Consider the following 27,917-nt stretch of genomic DNA (forward strand, 5'->3'; position numbering starts at 1 on the left):
TATTGCCAAAATATATTATTATTTAGCATTTCTTCTGCTACTTTCACTTCTTTTCCATTGATACTTCTTAGGCTACATGTGCACTTGGAATTTTCTTTTGATGTGATTGAAAAATCATAATTGCAACAAAATATGATACACTCATTTGTGGCTAATCAGATGCAACTTTGTCAGTTTCAAAATGGATTTTACAAAAGTGTGTTGTGGCAATCCTGTCGTACTTAAAAGAAACTGAAAAAGAGAGAGTTAAAAATGAAAAAAAAAAAAAAAATAAATAAATAAAAATACAATATTGAGTACATCTCATTATTAGTCAGAGGATACCAGAGGGAAATTTCATAAAATTCATCGCGATTTAAGAAGTTGCCCTTGTGGCGTTACAATGCAACACCACAAGTTCACTACCATGGCAATATGATAAAATATAAATTATATTTAAAAAGACTTGGATTATATTATATTTATTTACACACAATAATGTATTTACTACTAAAAATAAAATAAAAAAATATACATAAATATATGTAATTTGTTTTTCCTTGCTGATAATTTTATCCATTTGCTTATAACATTTATACAAACTTCTCCCCATAATTTATCTTTGTAATCTTTGAATTCTTTTTATCATAAATAGCACAATATTTTTATAATTCTAATAATTTATCTGTATTCAAAACACTATTTGATGATCTCTCATCACTAGATTTGTTGTCAGGCATGTTTACACAAATCATGCCTCGAAGATACACCAAGAACTGCGATTGAATAGTCTCAAGTGCTTGCACATTAAAGCCTTTCCATGACTCGTTTTAATTTGCTTCTTAATTGGTGCGATTTAGTTGCATATACACAGATTCATAATAAAAAACTAAGTTCTATTTTTGCAACTAAATAATCACAAGCATGTATGTGGTCTTAAATAAAACTTAATGTGGATTTTGCTTATGTAATTTTTATATTAGCATTGAATTTTTGCCCCAGTGTTGTCAAGGACATCTTCAGTATGACTTGCAAATAAAGCTAATAGAACAGAAACACTGAAAAATTCAACTATGAAAACTTATGAACTACACCTACATGATATAGTGTGACACAGTTTAAAATACATTAAGGTCTCATGTTGGAGGTTTAATGAAGTATCAACAGCACTGGAAAAGGATTAAAAACTATTTTAATTCTTCCGGTACTTTGTCTCGGTCATTGAAAAATCATATTTGCGACAAAATATGATACACTCAATTTTCAGGTAGCACAAACTAACACTTGTAACACACACACACACACACACACACACACACACAGAGTTAGCACAATACTAAATGAAACACATGGGTATAACACTAAGGTCCTACTCGGTTGCGTACCCTCTATGGATGTTTATAGGAAGCCTAGGTTGTAAATTGGGATCTCTGAGGATTAATCATTCCAAAATTTGGGAAGTTTTTTGTATCCTTTTCTATTTAAATTCAGTTGAATTCTGAAGAAAGCTGCAGATTCCAAAAACTGTTTTTCTTTTCTAAATTTACTGTGATGGAGCATTGTGGTTTTTTCTCATAAGCACCTATGAGTGCTATCCTTGGCAAAGTCTGCAAGACCAGATGATTGACCATAGTCATGATTACAGATTTACTTTTTGTGTTCATCTATGCAGATGGTGGCTGACCTATCTGTTTGTCCAAAGTATGCCAACTTGCAGGAACAGGGAACTTTATATACTCCAAGAATTGAGAGAGAGGAGGGAGCTAATCTTCAGTGGAATGGATAAGGGTAGCAAGTTTCAGATGAGGCTTAAAGGGTTGTTCAGAGTTTGTATTTTTTGAAGGACCTGGCTATTTTTTTAATGTACTCCAGACATAGGGGATGGTGATGGCATTCCTAAAATCTTTCTAAAGAAATGGTTGTGGATTGGAGGGAGGATTGATTATTTTTTTAATTCTGTAACCATTGGATAGGAAGGTGTTGTGTATATGGCTGAGTTCTGTTGAAAGAGAGGTTCCACCAGAACGAAGATTGTAGGCTCTATATTTTAGAGCTTTAATGATGCCATGTTATTAAGAGAGAGAGAGAGAGAGGGGAAGGATGGTGGGAAAGCTTGTGAATGTATTTGCCTTTGTGGGTGAGTTTTCTGCATACAATGAAGGAGAGGTTACCATTTGGGAGGCATGTAACCAAGGTGTCTAGGAAGGGTATGCTATTGTTAAAATCCTCATCATCATCATCATCATCATCAAATTCCTGCCATGTACCCTCAAGGGGTGTACAGGATATGACAGTACTACATGAAAAAATTACATCATTACTAACTTCCTATCTACAATTTTCCTCCAAATCAGTCTGTTACTTGTCAAGACTCCAACATTATCATATCTTATATTTCAATCATCTAAGGCACTTTGTACCGTATCAATCCACCTATATCTTGGTCTTCCTCTGGGTCGTTTTCCTGCCAACCTGGCAGAGAACACTTGTTTTGCTAATCTTTCCTCTCCCATTCTATTTAAGTGACCATACCATCTGAGATTAGCTCTGCTAACGCATTCCTGGATGCTGACAATGTCAAGTTCTTTTCTAATATCCTCATTTTTAATATGATATTGCCATTGATGCCATCTGTTCACGCCTCTAATCTTTCTCACGACTTTCATATCTGCGGTCTCTAGTCTTTGGTCAAGTGTTTTACTTCTGACCCAGCTCTCAGATCCATAAGTTAAAATTGGTTTGAACACAGTCTTGTATACAGCTAATTTAGTGTTCCGACTAATTTCTTTCTTATTCCATATGAATTTATTCAATTGACTTCCCACGACACCAGCTTTGCTGATTCTGTTGTCTATTTCTATATTTAGTTTACCATCTTCAGTAAAAATTGTGCCTAAGTAGCTGAAATGGTTTACTTGTTCCACAGGTTCTCCATTCACAACACAGTTGACATTTTCAATGATTCTGCCTATTTTCATTGTCTTTGTCTTTTTATTGCTGACCTTCATACCATATCTATTACAACAGCAATTGAATTTAGTCAGAGAATCTTGCAGACTTGTAGTGGATTTATTTAGAAGTATAACATCATCCGCATAAAGCAAAGAGCTGACATTAACATCTCCAATTTTGATATCAGGTTTAATACCACATTCCTTCATAATGTGATCCATATAGATAATGAATAACAGAGGGGATAATGTACATCCTTGTCTCACACCAGATTTAACATTAAACCATCTTCCTGTACTTCCTTCAATTCTAACTGCTGACTCACAACTCAAATAAAGACTAAGTATTGCTTGATATAATGCCCCATTGACACCATATAACTGCAGCGTATTGAATAGCTTCTCTCTTGGCACCTTATCATATGCCTTTTCCAAATCGACAAAACTTAAATACAGATCTTTGTTATATTCCCATGCTTTCTCGACTATTTGTCGTAAAGTGAAGATCTGATCCTGACAGCCTCTATTTGCCCTGAATCCAGCTTGTTCTTCACCAAGCTTTTCTTCCACAATTCTTCTCAACCGTTTCTCAAGTATACTTGCATAGATCTTACCAGGAACACTAAGTAGGGAAATACCTCTGTAATTCTCACATTCAGTTTTATTTCCCTTTTTATATATGGGTACTATGAGAGCTCTACTCCAATCATTGGGAATTCGTCCCTCCGTCCAGGCTTTCTGAACTATGCAGTGCAGCCACTGTAAGACTCTTATACCACCATACTTTAGCATTTCTGGTCGAATATCATCTACTCCTGCTGCCTTTCCACATTTCAAGCCTTTGATGGCTTTTTCTACTTCAAGTATGGATATGTATTCCTGACTGCATGCCTGGTCAGTGTTTTTTATCACTGTGCTGTCATCACTGCTTGTTTCATTTAGCAGTTTTTCAAAGTAATTACTCCATACTTCAAGGATATCTTTTTCTCCTGTTTTCATTTCACCTTTATCATCTCTAATTCCTTTTACAGCACTCTTTCCTCCATTCCTAAGCTTCTTCAACAACCTCCAGAATATTATGCCACCTTCTTGATATTTATTTTCTATATTCTTGCCAAAGTCCTCCCATGACTTTTGTTTAGCTAGTTTTACACACTGTTTAGCTTTCTTACATTTGTCTCTGTATTCTGTAAGAGTAAAAGCTGACTTATTTGCCAGGAACTTTTGATATGCTTTCTTCTTTTCCTTCACTGCCTCTTTAACTTCCTGTGTCCACCAGGGAGTTCTGATTTTTTTATCCTTGCACACAACCTCACCACATGCCTCTCTGGCAGAATCAATCAATGTTTCCTTCAGAGTTTGTCACTGACTCTCCAAGGTTTGATTCCTGTTCTCAAACTCTTTCATTTTCTTTTCAATAATATTTTTGTATTTCAGTCTACAGTTCATATCTGAGAGCTGCTCAACTTTTATTCGCTTTAAAACTTTCTTACACGTTATTCTTTTCAATATGAAATTCAATTTTATCCTGCTCAAGACTAAATAGTGATCACTTCCAATTTCAAATCCTCTGTACACTCTGGTGTCCTGCACCAGGGAGAAAACATCACTATCAACAATAACATAGTCAATGAGACTTTTCTTATTCCTAGCCTCTTCTCTCCATGTGAATTTGTGCACATTTTTATGTTGGAACATGGTGTTAGTAATAACCAGTCCATGTCCTGAGCAGAAATCCAACAGATATTTGCCATTATTATTAGCTTTGCTCTTTTCTCCAAATTTTCCCAAAATATTTTTGTATGTCTCACAATCATTTCCTACTCTACTATTTAGATCCCCAACAAGGACCAACTTTTCCTTTTTCATTGTATCAGTTGCTTTTTCTAAAGCCTCAAAAAATTCCTCCACTTCTACCTTAGTAGAACCTTCTGTGGGACCATAGGCACAAATAAGTCTCATTGTCCAGTTCCCCATTCTCATATTTGCCCACATTACTCTACTTGAGTCTGACTGCCATTCAAGAAGATTAGCCTCGTATTTTGTGTTGAATACTATGGCTACTCCTTCTTTTCCTTGATTGTCATTGCCTGAATATAACATTTTGTATTTATTGTTCAGAAAGATCTCACCAGTTTTGGTCTTTTTTGTTTCAGTCATCCCTATTATGTCGATCTGGTACTTATCTAATTCCTCAGCTAGCTCCATTTCTTTGCCATTCAGGCTTCTTACGTTGATAGTACCGATCTTTAACTCTGGTGATGTTGAGTTGGGGTTTGTTTTCAGATTTGTTCCAGTAGCTGACTTTTCGCTGTTCGCCCTGGTTCCCTGGCGAAAACAACGGGGGCCTTGTTTAACCGGGCGACGCCCCAGCCGGCATGAAATTTTGTCATGTTGTACCATCATTTTTTATTTTGGTTTAACCAATAAGAATACAATTTGGTCGGCTAAATCCCAAATTGCCAGCCCATCCTCGTTCGTTCAGTATCAAAGTAGATACCCAACAGGGTGCACCACGAGAAGGTGAGGATTGGACATTAGGTCAGAAGCCCTGGTCGGTTCTCCGCATTCCTTTAAAGGCTATGTGGAGGTCTCCTCTCAGTTATATCATTTGGGAGGCATGTAACCAAGGTGTCTAGGAAGGGTATGCTATTGTTAAAATCCTTTACCATCTTAAACTGTATTTTTGAATGTAGACTATTGAGGGGACAAAGGAAATAGTAATGTGTTTTTTGTCTATGAGGACAGATATTTTCCATATAAAAATTGGCAAGTGTTTTAATTTTTTCTTTTTCCTCTTTAACTATAGTATTCTTTCTCTTATAATTTGGTTTATTTTCTTTGTATCAGAAGATAATCATTTTCTGCTTGCCATTTTTACTCTTCTTTTTTTTATATGTTGCTTCCAGTTCAAGATAACTTTTTACCTAAGCTTTCATTGGCTGTTTTCTTCTTCTTCTATTTTTCTATTCTATTTCTGTATTTTCATTTATCTGTATTTCTACTAGATTATCATCCAAGTTTCTTTGATATAGTCCTCTAATGTTTTCCTTCTGTAACAATGATATTTTAAATACACTTTGCAATGTGTTTTTATTTGGCTGCATCTTCAACCCATTTTGGAGGTATCTTCATGTTTCTTAATCACTGAATAATGAATATGTTTAAATTCTGACATCTGTTATTAGATTTGTTATTTTTATTTATTATTTTTCCTTGTAAGTTAAACCTCTTGCTTCTTGGGTGTATTTATCTGCATCTTTGTGTGTAGAAGGAATTTGCTATTTTCTTATTATTAAATTGGGCAAAGTCAGTTAACTTTAGTCCATTTTTATTTAGTATATATTGTAATTCACCATTTTTTTTCCCCCTTAACAGTCCTTTGATTTTTATAGGAATATCCAATTTAAGTATATAGTCATGTTTAGTTAAGTGTTTGTTGGAACTTTTTAAAATTCCACAGGATCATCTGTACTTTCCTCTGTAGCATAAGTTCAGAATAAATACATGATTTTTCTAATTATTAGGTATCATTAGTATAGTTAGTTACATTTCTGCTTTTGGTGTCAAATTTCTTTACTGTATATTTGAACATAGTTCTTTAATGCCTTTTTTTAATTTTTTTATTTACTCTTGGTTCCTGTAATGGTTTGTGTATTGTATTGTTTAATATTTTCCATTCATTTTGTGCTATTCTTCTTTTTTCTTTTTTTTTTTGAGGGGAATAGGGGTCATATACAACCTCCTAAGATAATTGGGAGGAGACCTCCACATAGCATTGCAAGAAATTCTGAGAACCAGCCAAAGTTCTTTACCCAGTGTCTAATCTCGCCTTCTTGTACTGCACCCCATTATTAGATATGTCTACCTAGATACAGAATGAACAGGTTTGACTGATAAATTTAGAAACTTAGCTGACCAAATGGGGTGCTTAAGGGTCAAAGCTGTATAACTGAGAGGAGACCTCCACATAGCCTTTAAAGGAATGCGGAGAACCGACCAGGGCTTCTGACCTAATGTCCAATCCTCACCTTCTCGTGGTGCACCCTGTTGGGTATCTACTTTGATACTGAACGAACGAGGATGGGCTGGCAATTTGGGATTTAGCCGACCAAATTGTATTCTTATTGGTTAAACCAAAATAAAAAATGATGATACAACATGACAAAATTTCATGCCGGCTGGGGCGTCGCCCGGTTAAACAAGGCCCCCGTTGTTTTCGCCAGGGAACCAGGGCGAACAGCGAAAAGTCAGCTACTGGAACAAATCTGAAAACAAACCCCAACTCAACATCACCAGAGTTAAAGATCGGTACTATCAACGTAAGAAGCCTGAATGGCAAAGAAATGGAGCTAGCTGAGGGATTAGATAAGTACCAGATCGACATAATAGGGGTGACTGAAACAAAAAAGACCAAAACTGGTGAGATCTTTCTGAGCAATAAATACAAAATGTTATATTCAGGCAATAACAATCAAGGAAAAGAAGGAGTAGCCATAGTATTCAACACAAAATACGAGGCTAATCTTCTTGAATGGCAGTCAGTCTCAAGTAGAGTAATGTGGGCAAATATGAGAATGGGGAACTGGACAATGAGACTTATTTGTGCCTATGGTCCCACAGAAGGTTCTACTAAGGTAGAAGTGGAGGAATTTTTTGAGGCTTTAGAAAAAGCAACTGATACAATGAAAAAGGAAAAGTTGGTCCTTGTTGGGGATCTAAATAGTAGAGTAGGAAATGATTGTGAGACATACAAAAATATTTTGGGAAAATTTGGAGAAAAGAGCAAAGCTAATAATAATGGCAAATATCTGTTGGATTTCTGCTCAGGACATGGACTGGTTATTACTAACACCATGTTCCAACATAAAAATGTGCACAAATTCACATGGAGAGAAGAGGCTAGGAATAAGAAAAGTCTCATTGACTATGTTATTGTTGATAGTGATGTTTTCTCCCTGGTGCAGGACACCAGAGTGTACAGAGGATTTGAAATTGGAAGTGATCACTATTTAGTCTTGAGCAGGATAAAATTGAATTTCATATTGAAAAGAATAACATGTAAGAAAGTTTTAAAGCGAATAAAAGTTGAGCAGCTCTCAGATGTAAACTGTAGACTAAAATACAGAAATATTATTGAAAAGAAAATGAAAGAGTTTGAGAACAGGAATCAAACCTTGGAGATTCAGTGGCAAACTCTGAAGGAAACATTGATTGATTCTGCCAGAGAGGCATGTGGTGAGGTTGTGTGCAAAGATAAAAAAATCAGAACTCCCTGGTGGACACAGGAAGTTAAAGAGGCAGTGAAGGAAAAGAAGAAAGCATATCAAAAGTTCCTGGCAAATAAGTCAGCTTTTACTCTTACAGAATACAGAGACAAATGTAAGAAAGCTAAACAGTGTGTAAAACTAGCTAAACAAAAGTCATGGGAGGACTTTTTCAAGAATATAGAAAATAAATATCAAGAAGGGGGCAAAATATTCTGGAGGTTGTTGAAGAAGCTTAGGAATGGAGGAAAGAGTGCTGTAAAAGGAATTAGAGATGATAAAGGTGAAATGAAAACAGGAGAAAAAGATATCCTTGAAGTATGGAGTAATTACTTTGAAAAACTGCTAAATGAAACAAGCAGTGATGACAGCACAGTGATAAAAAACACTGACCAGGCATGCAGTCAGGAATACATATCCATACTTGAAGTAGAAAAAGCCATCAAAGGCTTGAAATGTGGAAAGGCAGCAGGAGTAGATGATATTCGACCAGAAATGCTGAAGTATGGTGGTCTAAGAGTCTTACAGTGGCTGCACTGCATAGTTCAGAAAGCCTGGACAGAGGGACGAATTCCCGATGATTGGAGTAGAGCTCTCATAGTACCCATATGTAAAAAGGGAAATAAAACTGAATGTGAGAATTACAGAGGTATTTCCCTACTGAGTGTTCCTGGCAAGATCTATGCAAGTATACTTGAGAAACGGTTGAGAAGAATTGTGGAAGAAAAGCTTGGTGAAGAACAAGCTGGATTCAGGGCAAATAGAGGCTGTCAGGATCAGATCTTCACTTTACGACAAATAGTCGAGAAAGCATGGGAATATAACAAAGATCTGTATTTAAGTTTTGTCGATTTGGAAAAGGCATATGACAAGGTGCCAAGAGAGAAGCTATTCAATACGCTGCAGTTATATGGTGTCAATGGGGCATTATATCAAGCAATACTTAGTCTTTATTTGAGTTGTGAGTCAGCAGTTAGAATTGAAGGAAGTACAGGAAGATGGTTTAATGTTAAATCTGGTGTGAGACAAGGATGTACATTATCCCCTCTGTTATTCATTATCTATATGGATCACATTATGAAGGAATGTGGTATTAAACCTGATATCAAAATTGGAGATGTTAATGTCAGCTCTTTGCTTTATGCGGATGATGTTATACTTCTAAATAAATCCGCTACAAGTCTGCAAGATTCTCTGACTAAATTGAATAGCTGTTGTAATAGATATGGTATGAAGGTCAGCAATAAAAAGACAAAGACAATGAAAATAGGCAGAATCATTGAAAATGTCAACTGTGTTGTGAATGGAGAACCTGTGGAACAAGTAAAACATTTCAGCTACTTAGGCATAATTTTTACTGAAGATGGTAAACTAAATATAGAAATAGACAACAGAATCAGCAAAGCTGGTAGCGTGGGAAGTCAATTGAATAAATTCATATGGAATAAGAAAGAAATTAGTCGGAACACTAAATTAGCTGTATACAAGACTGTGTTCAAACCAATTTTAACTTATGGATCTGAGAGCTGGGTCAGAAGTAAAACACTTGACCAAAGACTAGAGACCGCAGATATGAGAGTCCTGAGAAAGATTAGAGGCGTGAACAGATGGCATCAATGGCAATATCATATTAAAAATGAGGATATTAGGAAAGAACTTGACATTGTCAGCATCCAGGAATGCGTTAGCAGAGCTAATCTCAAATGGTATGGTCACTTAAATAGAATGGGAGAGGAAAGATTAGCAAAACAAGTGTTCTCTGCCAGGTTGGCAGGAAAACGACCCAGAGGAAGACCAAGATATAGGTGGATTGATACGGTACAAAGTGCCTTAGACGATAGAAATATAAGATCTGATAATTTTGGAGTCTTGACAAGTAACAGACTGATTTGGAGGAAAATTGTAGATAGGAAGTTAGTAATGATGTAATTTTTTCATGTAGTACTGTCATATCCTGTACACCCCTTGAGGGTACATGGCAGGAATTTGATGATGATGATGATCTGACCAAATTGTATTCTGTATTGGCTTGTATCACAACAAAAAGGTAACAAGTGATGAAATGTATGCTGAGGGCATTTGGTTAAACAGGGCCTCTACTATTTTTATCAGAGAAAATGAGCTTGCAGAGTAAATTCAGCCACTTTTACTAGCTCACCCTCAATAAGCACTACCAATGTAAGAAGCATAAATGGAAAAGCTTTATGCGGATGATGTTATACTTCTAAATAAATCTGCTACAAGTCTGCAAAATTCTCTGACTAAATTGAATAGCTGTTGTAATAGATATGGTATGAAGATCAGCAATAAAAAGACAAAGACAATGAAAACAGGCAGAATCATTGAAAATGTCAACTGCGTTGTGAATGGAGAACCTGTGGAACAAGTAACACATTTCAACTATTTAGGCACGATTTTTACTGAAGATGGTAAATTAAATATAGAGATAGACAACAGAATCCGCAAAGCTGGTATGGTGGGAAGTCAATTGAATAAATTCATATGGAATAAGAGAGAAATTAGTTGGAACACTAAATTAGCTGTATACAAGACAGTGTTCAAACCAGTTTTAACTTATGTATCTGAGAGCTGGGTCAGAAGTAAAACACTTGACCAAAGACCTGAGACCACAGATATGAAAGTCCTGAGAAAGATTATAGGCGTGAACAGATGGCATCAATGGCAATATCATATTAAAAACGAGGATATTAGGAAAGAACTTGACATTGTCAGCATCCAGGAATGCATCAGCAGAGCTAATCTCAGGTGGTATGGTCACTTAAACAGAATGGGCGAGGAAAGATTAGCAAAACAAGTGTTCTCTGCCAGGTTGGCAGGAAAACGACCCAGAGGAAGACCAAGATATAGGTGGATTGATACGGTCCAAAGTGCCTTAGATGATAGAAATATAAGATCTGATAATGTTGGAGTCTTGACAAGTAACAGACTGATTTGGAGGAAAATTGTAGATAGGAAATTAATAATGATGTAAATTTTTCATGTAGTACTATCATATCCTGTACACCCCATGAGGGTACATAGCAGGAATTTGATGATGATAAATGGAAAAGTACATTTGGTGTAGGAATATGAGGAGATTGCCAGATATACAGAATTTTTGATTAAGAAGGGATATATGTAGAATAATGAAATGGGTGATTATGACAGGTTAAGGAATCAGTTTGCAAACGTGTTGAAAGGGTGAGAGATGTTGACAATGTATACCCAGAGTCAAGAGGATAAATCAGGTAGGAGTTAGATGTATGAATAGCATCATTAAGCAGGAGTTGCAGAAAAAACAACAGTTGTAGAAGCATTATAAAGAAAGCAGGTGATCAACCTGTTTATGAATAGTACCCCAGAGGGATGAAAAGAAATAGTGTTCTTTTACTGTGTGATAAGGAAAAAAGAACAACTGGAAGGATGATGGTTGTGAGTTAACAGAAGCAAATGAAATAGTTGAGTTACTGAGTGATGATTTTACAAGTGCGTACCATAAAGAAAGGTGGTATTGTAGTGCTAGATATGGCATTGACTGATGGAAGAATAGAGGTTGATTAATTAAAGGTGTTTAGGATATTATATTATCTTAATGTGAACCCGTCAATGGGATTAGATGATATGTCAGCCTGTGTTTTACGACATTGTGTAAGGAAATGTGGAAACTATTGTGGCATCTGTTTAATTTAAGCCTCTGTGCTGGAAAGATACCAGAGGAGGAAAAGAGAGCAAAATAGCTCCACTGCATAAAAAGGGCTCCAAGACAGAAGTAGCAAATTATAGACCAATCAGTATCTCAGGAGTGGTGGTCAAGACAGTGGAAAAATTGGTGAAAGACAGAATTCAGGACTGGATGGACAGGAATATGGTTTTATAAGGGACAACATGATTTTGTGAAGAGTACATCTTGCCTCAGTAATTTGCTTACTTTTTAAAAGAACGTGACAGTGGAGTTGGAGAAAGAAAATGGCTACTCAGTGATACCCAATGGACTTGGCAAAAGTATTTGGCAAAATTCCACATGGAACTGTTGCATAAATTGGATCAATTGGGGATCGATATGAATCTATGATTTGGATTAGAGGGTGGCTGATGGACAGATGTTCATCAGCCACTTTAAAGATGAGCTCAGTCCAGGAGAAGGCAGATGTCTAGTAGTGTATTGCTGCAGTATTCAGTACTTGGTCCTCTGCTGTTTAATTTGTATATCATTGATATATTAAATGATTTAAGGAGAAATGTTCAGTTTGCCAATGATGCAATGCAAGAAAGAGCTGTAGTCAACAAATATGATATAGAGATTCTGCAGATGACTTAGATTGATTAGCAGTTTGTGCAAAAGTAAATGGCTGCTAAATTGGGGGGATTTGGTGGGTGATTGTGGACAGGTAGTTGAAGTTTAGCGAGCATATTGTCAAGATTTCCATATTACAGCACATTAGATTACATGCTTGTTGAAGAACGCACTGATAAGCAGGAATAGGAAGGTTATTATCCCCATTTGGACTACTATGCACTGATCAAGACGTGGATTCCATGTGGATGAAGATGTGGTGGCGAGGATCCAGAGATTGTGGTAGGTCTATGAGAATTGATTAAACGTCTCTGGGCTTCAAAAACTAGTTAATAATTTTTGAAGCCCAGAAACATATTGTTAAAGCAGTTTTATAGAATTGATGACACGGCATACATTTTCAGTACACAACAGGAATAGAGAGAACATGCGGTCACATCTGGAAATTGTATGAATGCAATTAGCAAGGATATTAAAACTAGGTTTTTGCTTGGAGAATCATGAATGGATGGAATGGGTTGTCAGAGGTGGTGGATATGGTTAGTGCTTCATAAGTGAATGAGTTCAATGAGATGTATGATAGGTATTGTGTGAATAATGGATCTCCTGTGATGGGTCTTGAGATTTCAAAGAGATAATAATGTATAACCTGTATAATAATAACAATCATATTGTTATATTTCAAAATTCAATTGCATCAGTTGTTATACTGTCAATTAACTATACCAGTTATATAATTCCTCACCTTGCTCTATATATTATATCCAACCTTTCTGTCATAGTCAGTCATGGAGAGTAGGATAACAGTATTTATATATAATTTTATTTTAGTTGGTTAGTTTCATATCCATATCTGTTTAATGTGCATTGACTTCAAAATCAGCATGTTATGTTTAATCAAAAGAATAAAGTTCAAATGTATAAAAAAAATTAAGCAATTTACTATAACATATAAATATATACATTACTACAAATTATTAAGTATATTAAATCAATCTCTTTATCTCTCTCTCTCTAAGGAAATCATATTCTTACTAAATACAGAGAATAACTATATAGCCAATGTAGATTACTCTGTATGAGCTCAAAGAAAACATTCTTTAACTCTGACTCACTTAGTTAAAACAGATTTCTGAGGGATAACATCAAATCATCTTCAAAAAAAATCATCAATATCATCAAAAAACTTTTTCATTGGTTCAAGGATACATTGTGATTGGTCGGCATATTTTGTGCTCCTGTAAAATTGGTGGTTTTTGTCTGTTTTTATTGTGTTTTCCCTTAAAAAATTAGTGTTTTGTAGTATAATAGTGTAGATTTTAGTGTTTTATAGTGTATTTAATATTTTATCACATATTTTTATTAAGATATTTCAATATTTTGTATATGTTTAAATTGGTGCCAAAAAAGGGCAAGAAATGTATTGCTAAAAAAAGCACCACAGGCGAGAACAAGATGGTTAGCCCCACTAACGAGGTCATTAGAGACACGGAAGAAGTTAACGAAAATGAATTAACCTCCAAAATAGCAAAGTTGAAGCAGATCATCAAAGAGACGATGCAGGAATTGAAAAAGTCGAGAGGCATTTAAATGAACAGAGGGGGAAAAAGAAAAATAAACAGGAAAATAAAAAACAACAAAGCAAGGAAAGGATAAGTCAGGAAATAACGGAAATCAGGTAAATGACGTTAATAAAAAGAAAGAAGTTATTTGGTATATGGTGACTATGGAATAAAACATGCTATTGATGAGCGAGTTTTAACTTTGAGTTTTCCTGGAGCGAAAATTAAGAATATAAAGGAAGCAATTCAAAAACAGAAAAGAGAAGTAAACGAAATTGTAGTTGTAGTAGGTACTAACGACTTAACTAGCAATAAGTTCATTATGAGAGAGGATATGAAAGGGTTGTTGGAAGAGGTAAGAGTGAGAAATTGAAAATAGTCAGTATTTTACCTTGCTATGATACAAATGAATTAAGAAGAAGGGCTATGATGGCAAACAGTTCAATGCGTAGGCTGTGTAGAAGGAATGGATGCAAGGTTTTGAATGTGTGGAGCGAGTTTGAGGGAGGACTGGATTTGTATAAGAAGGATGGCCTACACCTGAATGCATTTGGTATCAGGAATCTAGAAAAACTAATAACTGGTATGAGACCTAACACAGGAAGTCAGGAAACTAAATTATAAAGGGAGGATATAAATGGAGAATTGACTTTGTCATGGAAATGTTGACTAGGAGAGAACGATTTCGGGTTTGTGTTCATCCAGTTCGGACCCACCGAATGTGTGCGAAGATGTCTATATGTGTAAGGCATTAGGGAAGAATAGAAATTTCCAAGTTGTCCGACTGTGTCAGGCAGACTGCAGAGAAGACAATACAAAAGAACAAACAGGTAGATTATCATGTCTGTATACGAATACTAGGAGTATCAGAAACAAAGGGATAGAGTTTGTTGTCTTAGTCAACTTCCTTTATATTCTTAATTGCGACCTCAGATTGTAGGTATTAGTGAGACCTAGCTATCAGAATCAGACCTACTAATTGGTATCACATATCAAGGGTACAGTATTTTTAGGAAGGATAGGAGAGGAGGGGCATGCTGCTAATGATATCAGATGACTTGAATCCATTTAGAGTTGAGACCTATGATTGTAGTACTATTACTAACAATATTTCATGTGGCATTGAGTTTGAAGCCATCTGGTGTGAGGTGGAATCTAACAAGATCAATTACATAGTGGGATGTTGTTACAGACCTGGTGGATCGCTTGCTAGTGATGAAGAAATGCATCAACAAATAGAAAAGATGAGCGTGAAAAGAGTAATAATAATGGGAGACTTTAATTATCCAAATATTGATTGGGTAGCAGTTGAATGTCATGAGAAGAATGCAATGCATTTATTGAGCTGTTGCAGGATAACTTCCTCAAGCAGCATGTGACAGAAGGAACTCGAGGGCAAAGAGTGTTAGATTTGATTATAGTGTCAGAGGGCGTTTCAGTTAAAGACATAACTATTCTGCCTCTGGTTGGTGACAGTGATCATGTGGTACTCACTTGGGAAGTGACTAAGTTTATGAATGTTCCATTCAGAAAGGTTACATGCTGAACTACAAAGCAAGATATTATGACCAACTGAGGAGTATACTGAGTTCAGTGGAACGGGATCAGTTGCTGGATAGAAAGAATATTGATGATTCATGGGAAGCATATAAACAATACTTAAATAATGTGATATCAGAATGTGTCCCGAGAGTTCGAAGAATAAATAGAGTAGGAATCAAATGGATGTGTAATCTTATTAAGCAAGAGATTCGTAAGAAAAGGACGATTTGGAAGGAATACCGTGTGCATAAGGATGACGTCCATTATGAACGTTATAAGCGGCAAGCTAGAATAGTCACAACTGTTGTACAGAAAGCAAAGTCTGAGTATGAAAAGAAACTGGCTCTGCATGCTAAAGACAACCCACAAGAATTCTATCGATATGCTGCAAGTAAAAGAAAGAATGAATATGAAAGAATAACTCTTCGAAATCCAGATGGAGTGAGGGTTACTGATGTAGAAGAGGTTGTTCAGTTAATGAGTGCCCATTTCTTTAAAAGCTATCAACCTAGTTAATGCAACATTGAGCTCACTGTTACCTCTTCACTAGATGAAGAAATGCAGGTGTGTGAGGCCGAGGTATTAGAGCTCTTGCACAAACTAAATAAGAATTCAGCAATTGGGACTGATGGAATATCACCATGTGTGCTAAAAGTGTGCTCAGCTGAATTGACCATTCCTTTGACCAGGATGTTTAGTATGAGTCTCAGAACAGGGAAGATTCCGCAGGAATGGAAGGAATGTATGGTAATTCCATTGCACAAGGGTGGTGCAAAGACCAGTGTATCCAACTATTGGCCATTTACTATCACAGGAGTGGTGGTGAAGATTTTGTAAAAATTGGTTAGAGCTTACATTCAGAAATGGGTTGACAGTGAATCTCTACTTTGCAATGAACAACATGGGTTTACTAAGGGAAGGTCAGGTTTTAGCAACTTGCTTACATTCTATAACAATGTTACCATTGAACTAGACAATGGGAATGGATACACCATGATACTTTTGGATTTTGCTAAGGCTTTTGATAGAATACAGCATGGTAGACTGTTGCATAAATTGGAGAAAATGGGTTTGGGTTATAGAATATTAGCATGGATAAGAAGATGACTGATTGACATCAAAAAGTGGTATACAGGGGATGTGAATCTGCAATATTTAAGGTAATAGCAAGTGGTGTACCACAAGGATCAGTGCTTATTCCACTGTTATTCAATCTTTACATTAATGATATTGGGAAGGATTTGACAAGCGACATACAGCTATTTGCTGATGATGCAAAAATAGGTAAGGGTAATCAAGAATACTGCTGATATGCAGTACTTGCAGAATGATTTGAATAGGCTGGAATTATGGGCATGGGAAAATGGATGTCGGTTCAATGTCAGTAAATGTAAAAACATTTGCTTCTGCATGATTAGATATTCAATGTCATATTATATTGGTGGGATTATGCTAGAAGAAACTGATCAGGCCAGGAATCTTGGAGTATTAGTAGATAGGAAGTTGAAGTTCAAGGCCATGTAGCACAGATTCCAAATACAACTCAAAAGATAATTGCAATGCTGAAAGGATGTTCACATGTAAAGATAAGGATGTCATTTTGCTTTTTTACAAGGTCTTGATAAGACCTCACTTGGGCTATTGTGCAGTCTAGTTCTCCTGGTTTCCGTTGTGATCCATATATATTGGAAAGGGTATAAAGGAGAGTTAAAAATTATATCAGGATTATGGAATACTGATTATGAAGACATATTGAGAATTTATAGACTGTAGACACTAGCAAACAGGAGAAAGAGGAGTGATATGATTGAGACTTACAAACTTCTGAAAGGATCATACAGATTTCAGTTGATGGAATTTTTCAATTTATTAAGGGTGGGGAAAGGATGAGAGTACATCCTTGGAAGCTGAGAATGAAGGCTGCTAAGAAGTGGGTAAGGGGTAGATTTTTCTTTCAGAGGGTGATGTGTAATTGGAATGGAATATCTTTGGATGTTGAGTGCAAGTAGTGTGAATGAATTCAAGAACAAGTATGATAGTTGGTTTGTGTAATATGTGACTTACCTCGATCAATCTCTGACTTGCTGGAAGTCTCTCTTAATAATAATAATAAAATACTATACAAGACAAACTGGACACAGCATTCAGCTAAAAGTGCTGTGGTTTAACTTGACCATATGGGAACTTCCTTTGCAGCATCTATTTTATCACTATCCTATTTATCTTCCTTTATTTTATTTATTTTCTGCACACTCGTTAATCCAGTCTGTCTTATCTCTTAAATTCATTAAATACAATAGCTAAAGATCTCAATTGACCAATATCTTTCCAGCTCTCCTTCCTTCCTTCCTTGCTTGCCTACTCACCTGCTAACATTCTTGTTACCCAACAACAGCTGTTCTAAAAATTCAGTACTAAGGCACATGTCTGTTACCAAGATTCAAAGTGAAACTAGTGACAACATGGTTGCCATTACTGCAGCACCTGCATGTTGCAATAGTGTATGGCATAGGAACACTACTATAAGCAAATATATAGTAAGCAAGTTTACATCCTTCCTTCCTTCCTAATCCATACTTTACCGTGCAGGTGTTCGAAACTGTTTGATGGAATAGGGTGGTCAGTCCTTATTCCTGTATTGTCCTATGTCTGTATATTGCATGTGTTCTTCCTGCTGGTTTGCCTATTTTGAGGGATGAAAAATCCGGGTTTCCAGGAGAAACAAAATTTCCGTATGAGACCAGCTAACTCACAGTTTGATTGAAAACACCTGATATGGGTTCCTCACAGCATAAATGTGATTCGAGCCTGGGTCTTTCCAACCAAAAGGTTCATCTAAACCAGCTGAGCTACAGAGACTCAAGCTAGTTTACTGCTAAAATATGTTTGTCTCCTTTTTTATCACTACTGCTTAACCCTGTGGCAGTTGCAATAATACTAATCATACAACTGCATTAATAAATTTGAACACATATGTTTTTTAAAGATTATTTTATCATATAACAAAAAATGTATTCCTCATATAAATTTCCCTTTCTTTAAACAAGCTAAATTTAGGCTGTTCTTAAGTTTAGTCACGTCTATTTTGATTTATGATTAGTTCTTTATCCAAGTATGGGACGCTGCTCTTAAACATATCCTCTGAGACAGTTCACCTGATAAATATTGACAAATTTTTATTTTAACTGTGCCAGCCAATACTGAGGATAGACGAGGCTCTTATCCAAGGTGGCTCTCTCAGAGTGATACACAGTAATAAACTTCCAACAATAAATAAACTAATTTTTGTTCTCTTTATCTTAACATGCAGTCGTGGCTCTAAATATCAAATTATACTCGTGGGTCCCTCCCGCTAGGTTTGATTTTAAGAGTGGCTATTTGAATTCATATAACAAGCTGGACACAGGCAAATGCTATGAAACATATTTATTAAATCAAGAAATTATACATGAGAAACATAAATGCATGGACTATACTGTGTTGCTAGCAAGGCCTCAATTTCAATATTAACATTACAATACAGAACAAATTACTTGGACCACCTCTATGTATAACTTAACAAACTTCTGGCTTATGTAGCCTATCCTTTATCGCTCACATAGTCACTTGTTATATTTCTCAACATATCACAATCCTCTCTTATACAAATCCCTTCTAGGGAAATATTTCTCTAACAGGGACAGGTCAATGCTAAATTAGGGATGGTTCCTAAAGTTCCTTACAATAAGTCCATTACACAAAATATCCTAAAGATTTCACACATAAATCTTCAACTGGAAAACAGAATATGACAATCTACATTACCATTCCTAGAATGACTTTCAGTTCTTTCTTAAGCCTTGTCTGGACATCAAGGCTCCTTTAAGGTCTACAATTCTCCGGGTCACACACGATAGCTGCATGGCCAGATTCTCTGAATTGGAAAGGCTATGTGCCGCTCAGGACTTTCACTAGTATCGCAGGCACACATCTGGATTACCAATGCACGATATAGCATAGCTATCCTGGTCTGAGGAAATTGCTAGCCCTAACTCGCATGCTACGGCAGACGACTCATAACTTCCACGGCCAGCCTAGAATCTTCTCCGCTGGCGGAGACCAAGAGATAACGTCCACAGGGTCAGGAAACAGGAACCAAAAAGCCTCGTGTGTGTGTGTGGGGGGGGATTGGCGTTTATATTGCCCGCTTCAATCTTGGAGATTTGCACACGTCGCCACATTGTTTATCGCACTCTGCACACCTCCATGTGCGCGTGCCATGCTTTCTTAGAAAGTGTTCCAGCTTCCTTTTCACTTTCCTAACTTCACTTTCCCTCCGGCCTACGTTATTCTGGATGGCTAAAATGTGACCCTTGGACCCTAGCTTATGCACTTTGCTTTCTTATAATACATGAACAAATTGCTTTAAATAAATTAATACCCTAAATAGATTTCTCTATTAGACTTCCTGCAAAACAAGTTAAGTCTCACATATTTTTCATATTAAATATTTCTTCACTTCTATCTTAGCGTTATTTATACATATATACACGGCGTTCATTGTCAAAACACCACATTCTCTACCTACAATCAAGGTCAGTTGTTCCTGAATAAATTAATGTTTTGTCCTACTTATTTTTTTGATTATTCAGGGCACAACAATATATATATATATATATACACACAGTAAACCCTTGCTGAGCGCGGATTTGCAGAACGCGATTTTGCACATACGTGTTATCTTAATTGTTTCCATTTAATTTGTCCAACGCTAGAATTTCATTCATACGCGGTATGCTGCAGAGCGTTGGCCGGCAACCCTGCTTGCCGCTGCCCACTAGCTGAGTGACCCAGGCCGAGTTGTGATCATTTCACTCACGTTAGCAGAGTTGTAATCACGTATTTATCAGTGTTTATCCTCTTCTCCTTTTGCATTTGTATTTCTTTTAATTTCAAAAATTCAATATCTAAGAGGAAGAATGAAGATGATAAAGCAGCAAAAAGACTCAAAGTTTTGACATTATTTCAGAAAATTGAAATTTTAGATAAGTTGAAAAATGGTACACGTGTTTCATCGCTTGCAAGAGAACTAGCTATAAACGAATCAGCATAAGAACAATACGGGAGAATGAAGAAAAGATTTGGTGTAGTGGTCTCTGCAATTGCCCTCTTTAATAACTGGTTTGAAAATTCATTCGTTAAAGAAGTCAAACATTACTAGAACACAAAACCTGTGCTTTAAAGTTCTCCTAATTCTCGATAATGCTCCAGGACACGATGCTGAAGCCCTCACAACGTTGCATCCAGATGTGGAGGTTTTATTCCTCCCACCTAACACCACTTCCTTAATCCAACCAATGGATCAAGGGATCATAAAAACATTCAAAGCCCATTATGTCAGGCATGTTTACACGTCTGCAAATAAAGCACTAGATGAAGGAAAGCACGACATGCTAATGGCATTTTGAAAGCAATTCAACATAAGCCACTGCATAGAAATGATTAAACTCACATGGGAACAAGTGAATTCATCAACTTTGAACGCTTGCTGGCATCAGCTCTGGCCAGAAGTTGTCAACAATTTTAAAGGATTTCCATCAATTGAAAATGAAGCCAAAGAAATCATACAAATTGCAAAAGCAATTAGCGGTGAAGGATTTTCAGATATGGAAGAAGGAGAAGTCAAAGAATTAATTGAGAATGACGATCGAGAAATGACGAATGAAGAATTGGATGATCTTGTAACACCAGCTAACAGTGAAAGCAGCAATAGTGAAGAAGAAGATAAAGCGCCTTTAACTTACAAGCAATTAAACGAATTGTTAAAAATGGCACAGGAACTGTCTGATTTTGCAATGGAGATTGACCCAAATGAAGAAAGAAGAGGACACTTTATGAAAGACATTGAAAAACTTTGCGCTCTTTACCATGAAACTCTTAAAGAGTTGCGTCATTCATTGTCCCAAGCAAAAAATCACTAGCTTTTTAAAAAAATAATTGTATCATGTACCTACTTATTAAGCAGTAATAAAAATCCATTCAATTAACATTTGTTTCATTTTTCCCTTTTAATTACAACAATATTTAGGTTACTTTAAATTATACATTCATAGTTTCTTAATTTGAACTATACCTAACACATTTTTTTCCCATAGAAAGTTAACTTTGCAGAACATGATTTTGCCGTGTGTGCAATGCATTAATGATGTAACCTCCCACGTTCGGCAAGGGTTTACTGTATATCACAACCATAAAAGGTTTTAAAATTGTACATGTAGGTTACTGCCGTTAAGCAATTCTGTAAGTAGTTTTCGGTATTGAGACCACATTGTAATATAATGAGTTTATTAAAAATAAACAAATTAAAACCTGACAAGTTTTGTACATCGTAAGACTTGCATCATCAGGAGTAATTGTACATAAAAGTTTTACACAATGATTAATATGGTAATAAGTGCCTTAGAAGATAGAAATATAAAATCTGATAATGTTGGAATCTTGACAGATTGATTTGGAGGAAATGAAAATAGGAAGTTAGTAATGATGTAAATTTTTCGTGTAATGTTTCAACAATCATACAGTAATGAATGTATCATTTGTGTTCTGGTTTATCAATTATTTAAAAGTTGTGAAGTTATAAAAAAACATCTAATATGTGTAATTAATCGCTAATAGGCACCAGATCTGATAATGTTGGAATCTTGACAGGTAATAGATTGATTTGCAGGAAATGCAAATAGCCTGTTAATGATTAATTACACATTTTGACCGTGTGTCAAATTAGCAACTGTCATCCGTTCACCCAAGGACAGCATCTTTCCTTTATCACATCCAGGAATCTATGAAGTACCCTGCCTTTGTGATCAGGCTTACTGCGATAAAACAGGAAGAACTGTGGACATCTGCATCAGTGAACATAAACGATACATCCGACGCTATTGCAAGTCAGGCTTAGCAGACCATGCTTTGGATACCCCTGCACACAGGATCAACTGAAAGAAAACAAAAGTATTGCACAGAAGCTTTTACAAGTCAGAGAGATTATTCTTAGAAGCAACAAAAGCCATGAAACATACTCTGAATCTTAACAAATATGGCTGTATAAATTTGCCTAAGATTTGGGAGATGGTCATCTTAAGACATAACTAGTACCTGTTTTCTCTCTGTGTTTCTTTTCTTTTCTTTTTTTTTAACATAAAGGGTGCCTTATTAGGACTTTACTCTTTGTGTTGTTGCTACAATTTTTTAAAATAGTCCCATTATTACAACATGTTGTAGTCTTGTGTACTGTGACAAACTGTGTTTTGTGCTCTGAAGATGCTGGTTATAACACAGCAAAATATCAGCAATAAATCAATAAATAATTATTTACTTATCTTTCAGTGTTCTGATATATTACCATCAAAATTAGTCAATAGTCTCCATCTCAAAATTTTCATAAATATTTGTGCTATACTGGGATTTGTGACTATAGCCTGTTAGTTGAAAATTGGAAATGTTATCTACTCTGCTAACTAGGCTAGTATATTGGCTTATTTAAGAAGATAACGTCATAAAATTTCTGACATGTGTCCTAAGTGTGGGTATACCGAATATTATAATAGTACTACATGAAAAAGTCACATTATTGCTAATTTCAGATTGACAATTTTCCTCCAAATTAATCTGTTATCTGGCAATACTCCAACATTATGAGATCTTATATTTCTGTCTTTTAAGGCACTTTTTACTGTATCAATCCACTTCCATCTTGGTTTTCCTCTGGGCCTTTTTCCTGCAATCTGGCAGAGAATACTTGTTCTGCTAATCTTCTCCCATTCTGTTTAAGTGACTTGAGATTAGCTCTACTAACACATTCCTGAATGCTAACAATGGCAATTTCTTTCTTAATATAAGAAGATAATCTAATAATATAATTATTATTTTATTATGATATAATAAATTAATAAGATAACATCAAGTTTAATATTACTTTGCTTAAGAATGTGATCTGTATAGATTATGAATAAGAGTGAAAGCAGTTGGATTTATGTTAAATCAAGCCATACAGTAGACTTAATATAAAACCACCATGCACATCTTCATTTCTAACTATTCACTTGTAACTTTTATGCAGAAAACGAAGCTTCTTCTTAAATACGATTTTTGTAGCTTTTTCTTAGGCTTGTCTCTGTAATGCTTGCCTAGCCTTTGTTAGGCAGTTCCTATGGCCATTTTGCCATAATTCTCACATTCCAATTTATTTCCCTTTTTGTGAATCAGTAAGTGCTTTACTCTAGTCATCTGTGATTCTTCTGAATTACATGATGTAGCTACATAAAAGTTTTATTCTTTGATTATTTACACTTTTATGCATTTCAGGTCATAAATGAATTGATTCATTGTTTTTGTAAATTTCAGAGGTTGAAATGAAATCATTACTGAATTTCTCTTGAATTTATTATTTTTGTGTTGTCACATTCCATTGTTTTTCAACTTTTCAAATATCCACAGTATTCCATGCATTCAATTTTATTGCCATTGATTCATTTTCATATATTTTTTTTTAGTATCTTCTGAAATTTATGTTCTTTTCCCTATTTCCATTGTTTCTGTTTGGAGACTTTTACATATTACTTAGCTTTCCTACATGATTTTTTGCCAAGAACTTTCTCATGTGGTCTGTTCTTTTTCCAGAAACTTCTGTTTTATGGATACCTTCACAATGCACTTTCTTGACAGTTTTCTTTGTGTTTGTCATTCTGTCTTTAATATTGGTTCTTGGTTTTGTACATTTTCTCCAAATATTTATATGTTTAATTCTGCAGTTTTTCTGAATTAAGTTCACATCTAACTCTTTTTAAAAGTTTTTTTTATTTTTTATTTTTAATTTTATCTTCATCTGTAGAGAATTATACTAGTTGGAATATTTAATAATATGAATTATCATAACATCTTTAGATGTTATGAAAATTTTTTTTATTATGATAATATTCAACTTGATATTTCAACTCAAGAAACTTAATGTTTTGATTAAAAAAATAATAATAATAATTAACCCTTTATTTAGTGTGACTTACAAACTACAAACCAAAGTTCATTGATAAATACATTTAATTCTAATCATCTTAAATTATTTTCTAAATTAGAAAGATGTTAAGTTTCTAAGATTTATCTTGAATAAATAATTTTTCCATGTGTGCTAACTATCTTTTATTTTCATATTTATTAGGGTTATGTTATCTGCCCATCTGATAAAAGATTTCTTCTGTTGTTTACTTTTTTGAAAAAGAATCGCAAGAAGAAGGTAATGGTTTTCTTCAGTTCTTGCATGTCAGTGAAATATCATCATGAACTTCTGAATTATATTGATCTCCCTGTTATGTGCATCCACGTAAGTTGTTGAAGGTTTTGTTTTTATATTGCTCATTAAAGCAGATGAGTTGAAATTAACTTAGATTTATTTTAAAAAATTAACTCAATTAAGTAGTTATTTCATTATATATGTATATTTTTGGTATTCTGCGAAGTATACAAAAACTTAATAAAATTTCATAAGCATTCAGTGAGGAATTTGATAAAGTAATAGCAATGTCGCTGTGTAAAGCATCATGTCTACACAGAAAAGAATTAAATCCTGGGTAGTCTCAATATGCCCGGAATGGTGGTGTCAGGGTGATATAGCAGGCCCTGCATTATCGTCAGTCTGTGACTGCTATAAAGAAACTCGACGCAGGAATTGCAAAATGTTGCTGCATTTATAAAATCCTATGTAAGAGGATTGAATAAATGCAGGAAATTGGCTAATGTGATGAGAGGGATGGAGAGATTGAATATTAGTATACTAGGAATAAGGGAAACTTTTTGGAAAGGATCATCAGATTTTGAGTCGAAACTTCCAAATGGTAAGATCATCATCATCATCATCATCATCAAATTCCTGCCATGTACCCTCAAGGGGTGTACAGGATATGACAGTACTACATGAAAAAATTACATCATTACTGACTTCCTATCTACAATTTTCCTCCAAATCAGTCTGTTACTTGTCAAGACTCCAACATTATCAGATCTTATATTTCTATCGTCTAAGGCACTTTGTACCGTATCAATCCACCTATATCTTGGTCTTCCTCTGGGTCGTTTTCCTGCCAACCTGGCAGAGAACACTTGTTTTGCTAATCTTTCCTCTCCCATTCTATTTAAGTGACCATACCATCTGAGATTAGCTCTGCTAACGCATTCCTGGATGCTGACAATGTCAAGTTCTTTCCTAATATCCTCATTTTTAATATGATATTGCCATTGATGCCATCTGTTCACGCCTCTAATCTTTCTCAGGACTCTCATATCTGCGGTCTCTAGTCTTTGGTCAAGTGTTTTACTTCTGACCCAGCTCTCAGATCCATAAGTTAAAATTGGTTTGAACACAGTCTTGTATACAGCTAATTTAGTGTTCCGACTAATTTCTTTCTTATTCCATATGAATTTATTCAGTTGACTTCCCACGATACCAGCTTTGCTGATTCTGTTGTCTATTTCTATATTTAGTTTACCATCTTCAGTAAAAATTGTGCCTAAGTAGCTGAAATGTTTTACTTGTTCCACAGGTTCTCCATTCACAACACAGTTGACATTTTCAATGATTCTGCCTATTTTCATTGTCTTTGTCTTTTTATTGCTGACCTTCATACCATATCTATTACAAGAGCTATTCAATTTAGTCAGAGAATCTTGCAGACCTTCATACCATATCTATTACAAGAGCTATTCAATTTAGTCAGAGAATCTTGCAGACTTGTAGCGGATTTATTTAGAAGTATAACATCATCCGCATAAAGCAAAGAGCTGACATTAACATCTCCAATTTTGATATCAGGTTTAATACCACATTCCTTCATAATGTGATCCATATAGATAATGAATAACAGAGGGGATAATGTACATCCTTGCCTCACACCAGATTTAACATTAAACCATCTTCCTGTACTTCCTTCAATTCTAACTGCTGACTCACAACTCAAATAAAGACTAAGTATTGCTTGATATAATGCCCCATTGACACCATATAACTGCAGCGTATTGAATAGCTTCTCTCTTGGCACCTTGTCATATGCCTTTTCCAAATCGACAAAACTTAAATACAGATCTTTGTTATATTCCCATGCTTTCTCGACTATTTGTCGTAAAGCGAAGATCTGATCCTGACAGCCTCTATTTGGCCTGAATCCAGCTTGTTCTTCCACAATTCTTCTCAACCGTTTCTCAAGTATACTTGCATAGATCTTGCCAGGAACACTCAGTAGGGAAATACCTCTGTAATTCTCACATTCAGTTTTATTTCCCTTTTTATATATGGGTACTATGAGAGCTCTACTCCAATCATCGGGAATTCGTCCCTCTGTAAAGGCTTTCTGAACTATGCAGTGCAGCCACTGTAAGACTCTTATACCACCATACTTCAGCATTTCTGGTCGAATATCATCTACTCCTGCTGCCTTTCCACATTTCAAGTCTTTGATGGCTTTTTCTACTTCAAGTATGGATATGTATTCCTGACTGCATGCCTAGTCAGTGTTTTTTATCACTGTGCTGTCATCACTGCTTGTTTCATTTAGCAGTTTTTCAAAGTAATTACTCCATACTTCAAGGATATCTTTTTCTCCTGTTTTCATTTCACCTTTATCATCTCTAATTCCTTTTACAGCACTCTTTCCTCCATTCCTAAGCTTCTTCAACAACCTCCAGAATATTTTGCCACCTTCTTGATATTTATTTTCTATATTCTTGGCAAAGTCCTCCCATGACTTTTGTTTAGCTAGTTTAACACACTGTTTAGCTTTCTTACATTTGTCTCTGTATTCTGTAAGAGTAAAAGCTGACTTATTTGCCAGGAACTTTTGATATGCTTTCTTCTTTTCCTTCACTGCCTCTTTAACTTCCTGTGTCCACCAGGGAGTTCTGATTTTTTTATCTTTGCACACAACCTCACCACATGCCTCTCTGGCAGAATCAATCAATATTTCCTTCAGAGTTTGCCACTGAATCTCCAAGGTTTGATTCCTGTTCTCAAACTCTTTCATTTTCTTTTCAATAATATTTCTGTATTTTAGTCTACAGTTTACATCTGAGAGCTGCTCAACTTTTATTCGCTTTAAAACTTTCCTACATGTTATTCTTTTCAATATGAAATTCAATTTTATCCTGCTCAAGACTAAATAGTGATCACTTCCAATTTCAAATCCTCTGTACACTCTGGTGTCCTGCACCAGGGAGAAAACATCACTATCAACAATAACATAGTCAATGAGACTTTTCTTATTCCTAGCCTCTTCTCTCCATGTGAATTTGTGCACATTTTTAT

The 27,917-nt window shown here is 35.4% G+C and overlaps 1 protein-coding gene across 1 annotated transcript in view; it reads left to right on the forward strand.

Moving 5' to 3' along the window:
* Positions 1 to 27,917, forward strand: part of pit (probable ATP-dependent RNA helicase pitchoune) — a 316,420-nt gene that overhangs the window by 122,154 nt on the left and 166,349 nt on the right. Inside the window, exon 9 of the mRNA XM_090396954.1 lies at positions 24,786 to 24,947. Within this exon, the coding sequence (XP_090253080.1) occupies positions 24,786 to 24,947 (162 nt within the window). The remainder of the gene's footprint in view (positions 1 to 24,785; positions 24,948 to 27,917) is intronic.

Source organism: Typopeltis vanoorti, chromosome 8 (genome assembly GCF_054136105.1).
Source record: "Typopeltis vanoorti isolate ZY-2024b chromosome 8, IOZ_Tvanoo_1.0, whole genome shotgun sequence".
NCBI classification, from domain to species: domain Eukaryota; kingdom Metazoa; phylum Arthropoda; class Arachnida; order Uropygi; family Thelyphonidae; genus Typopeltis; species Typopeltis vanoorti.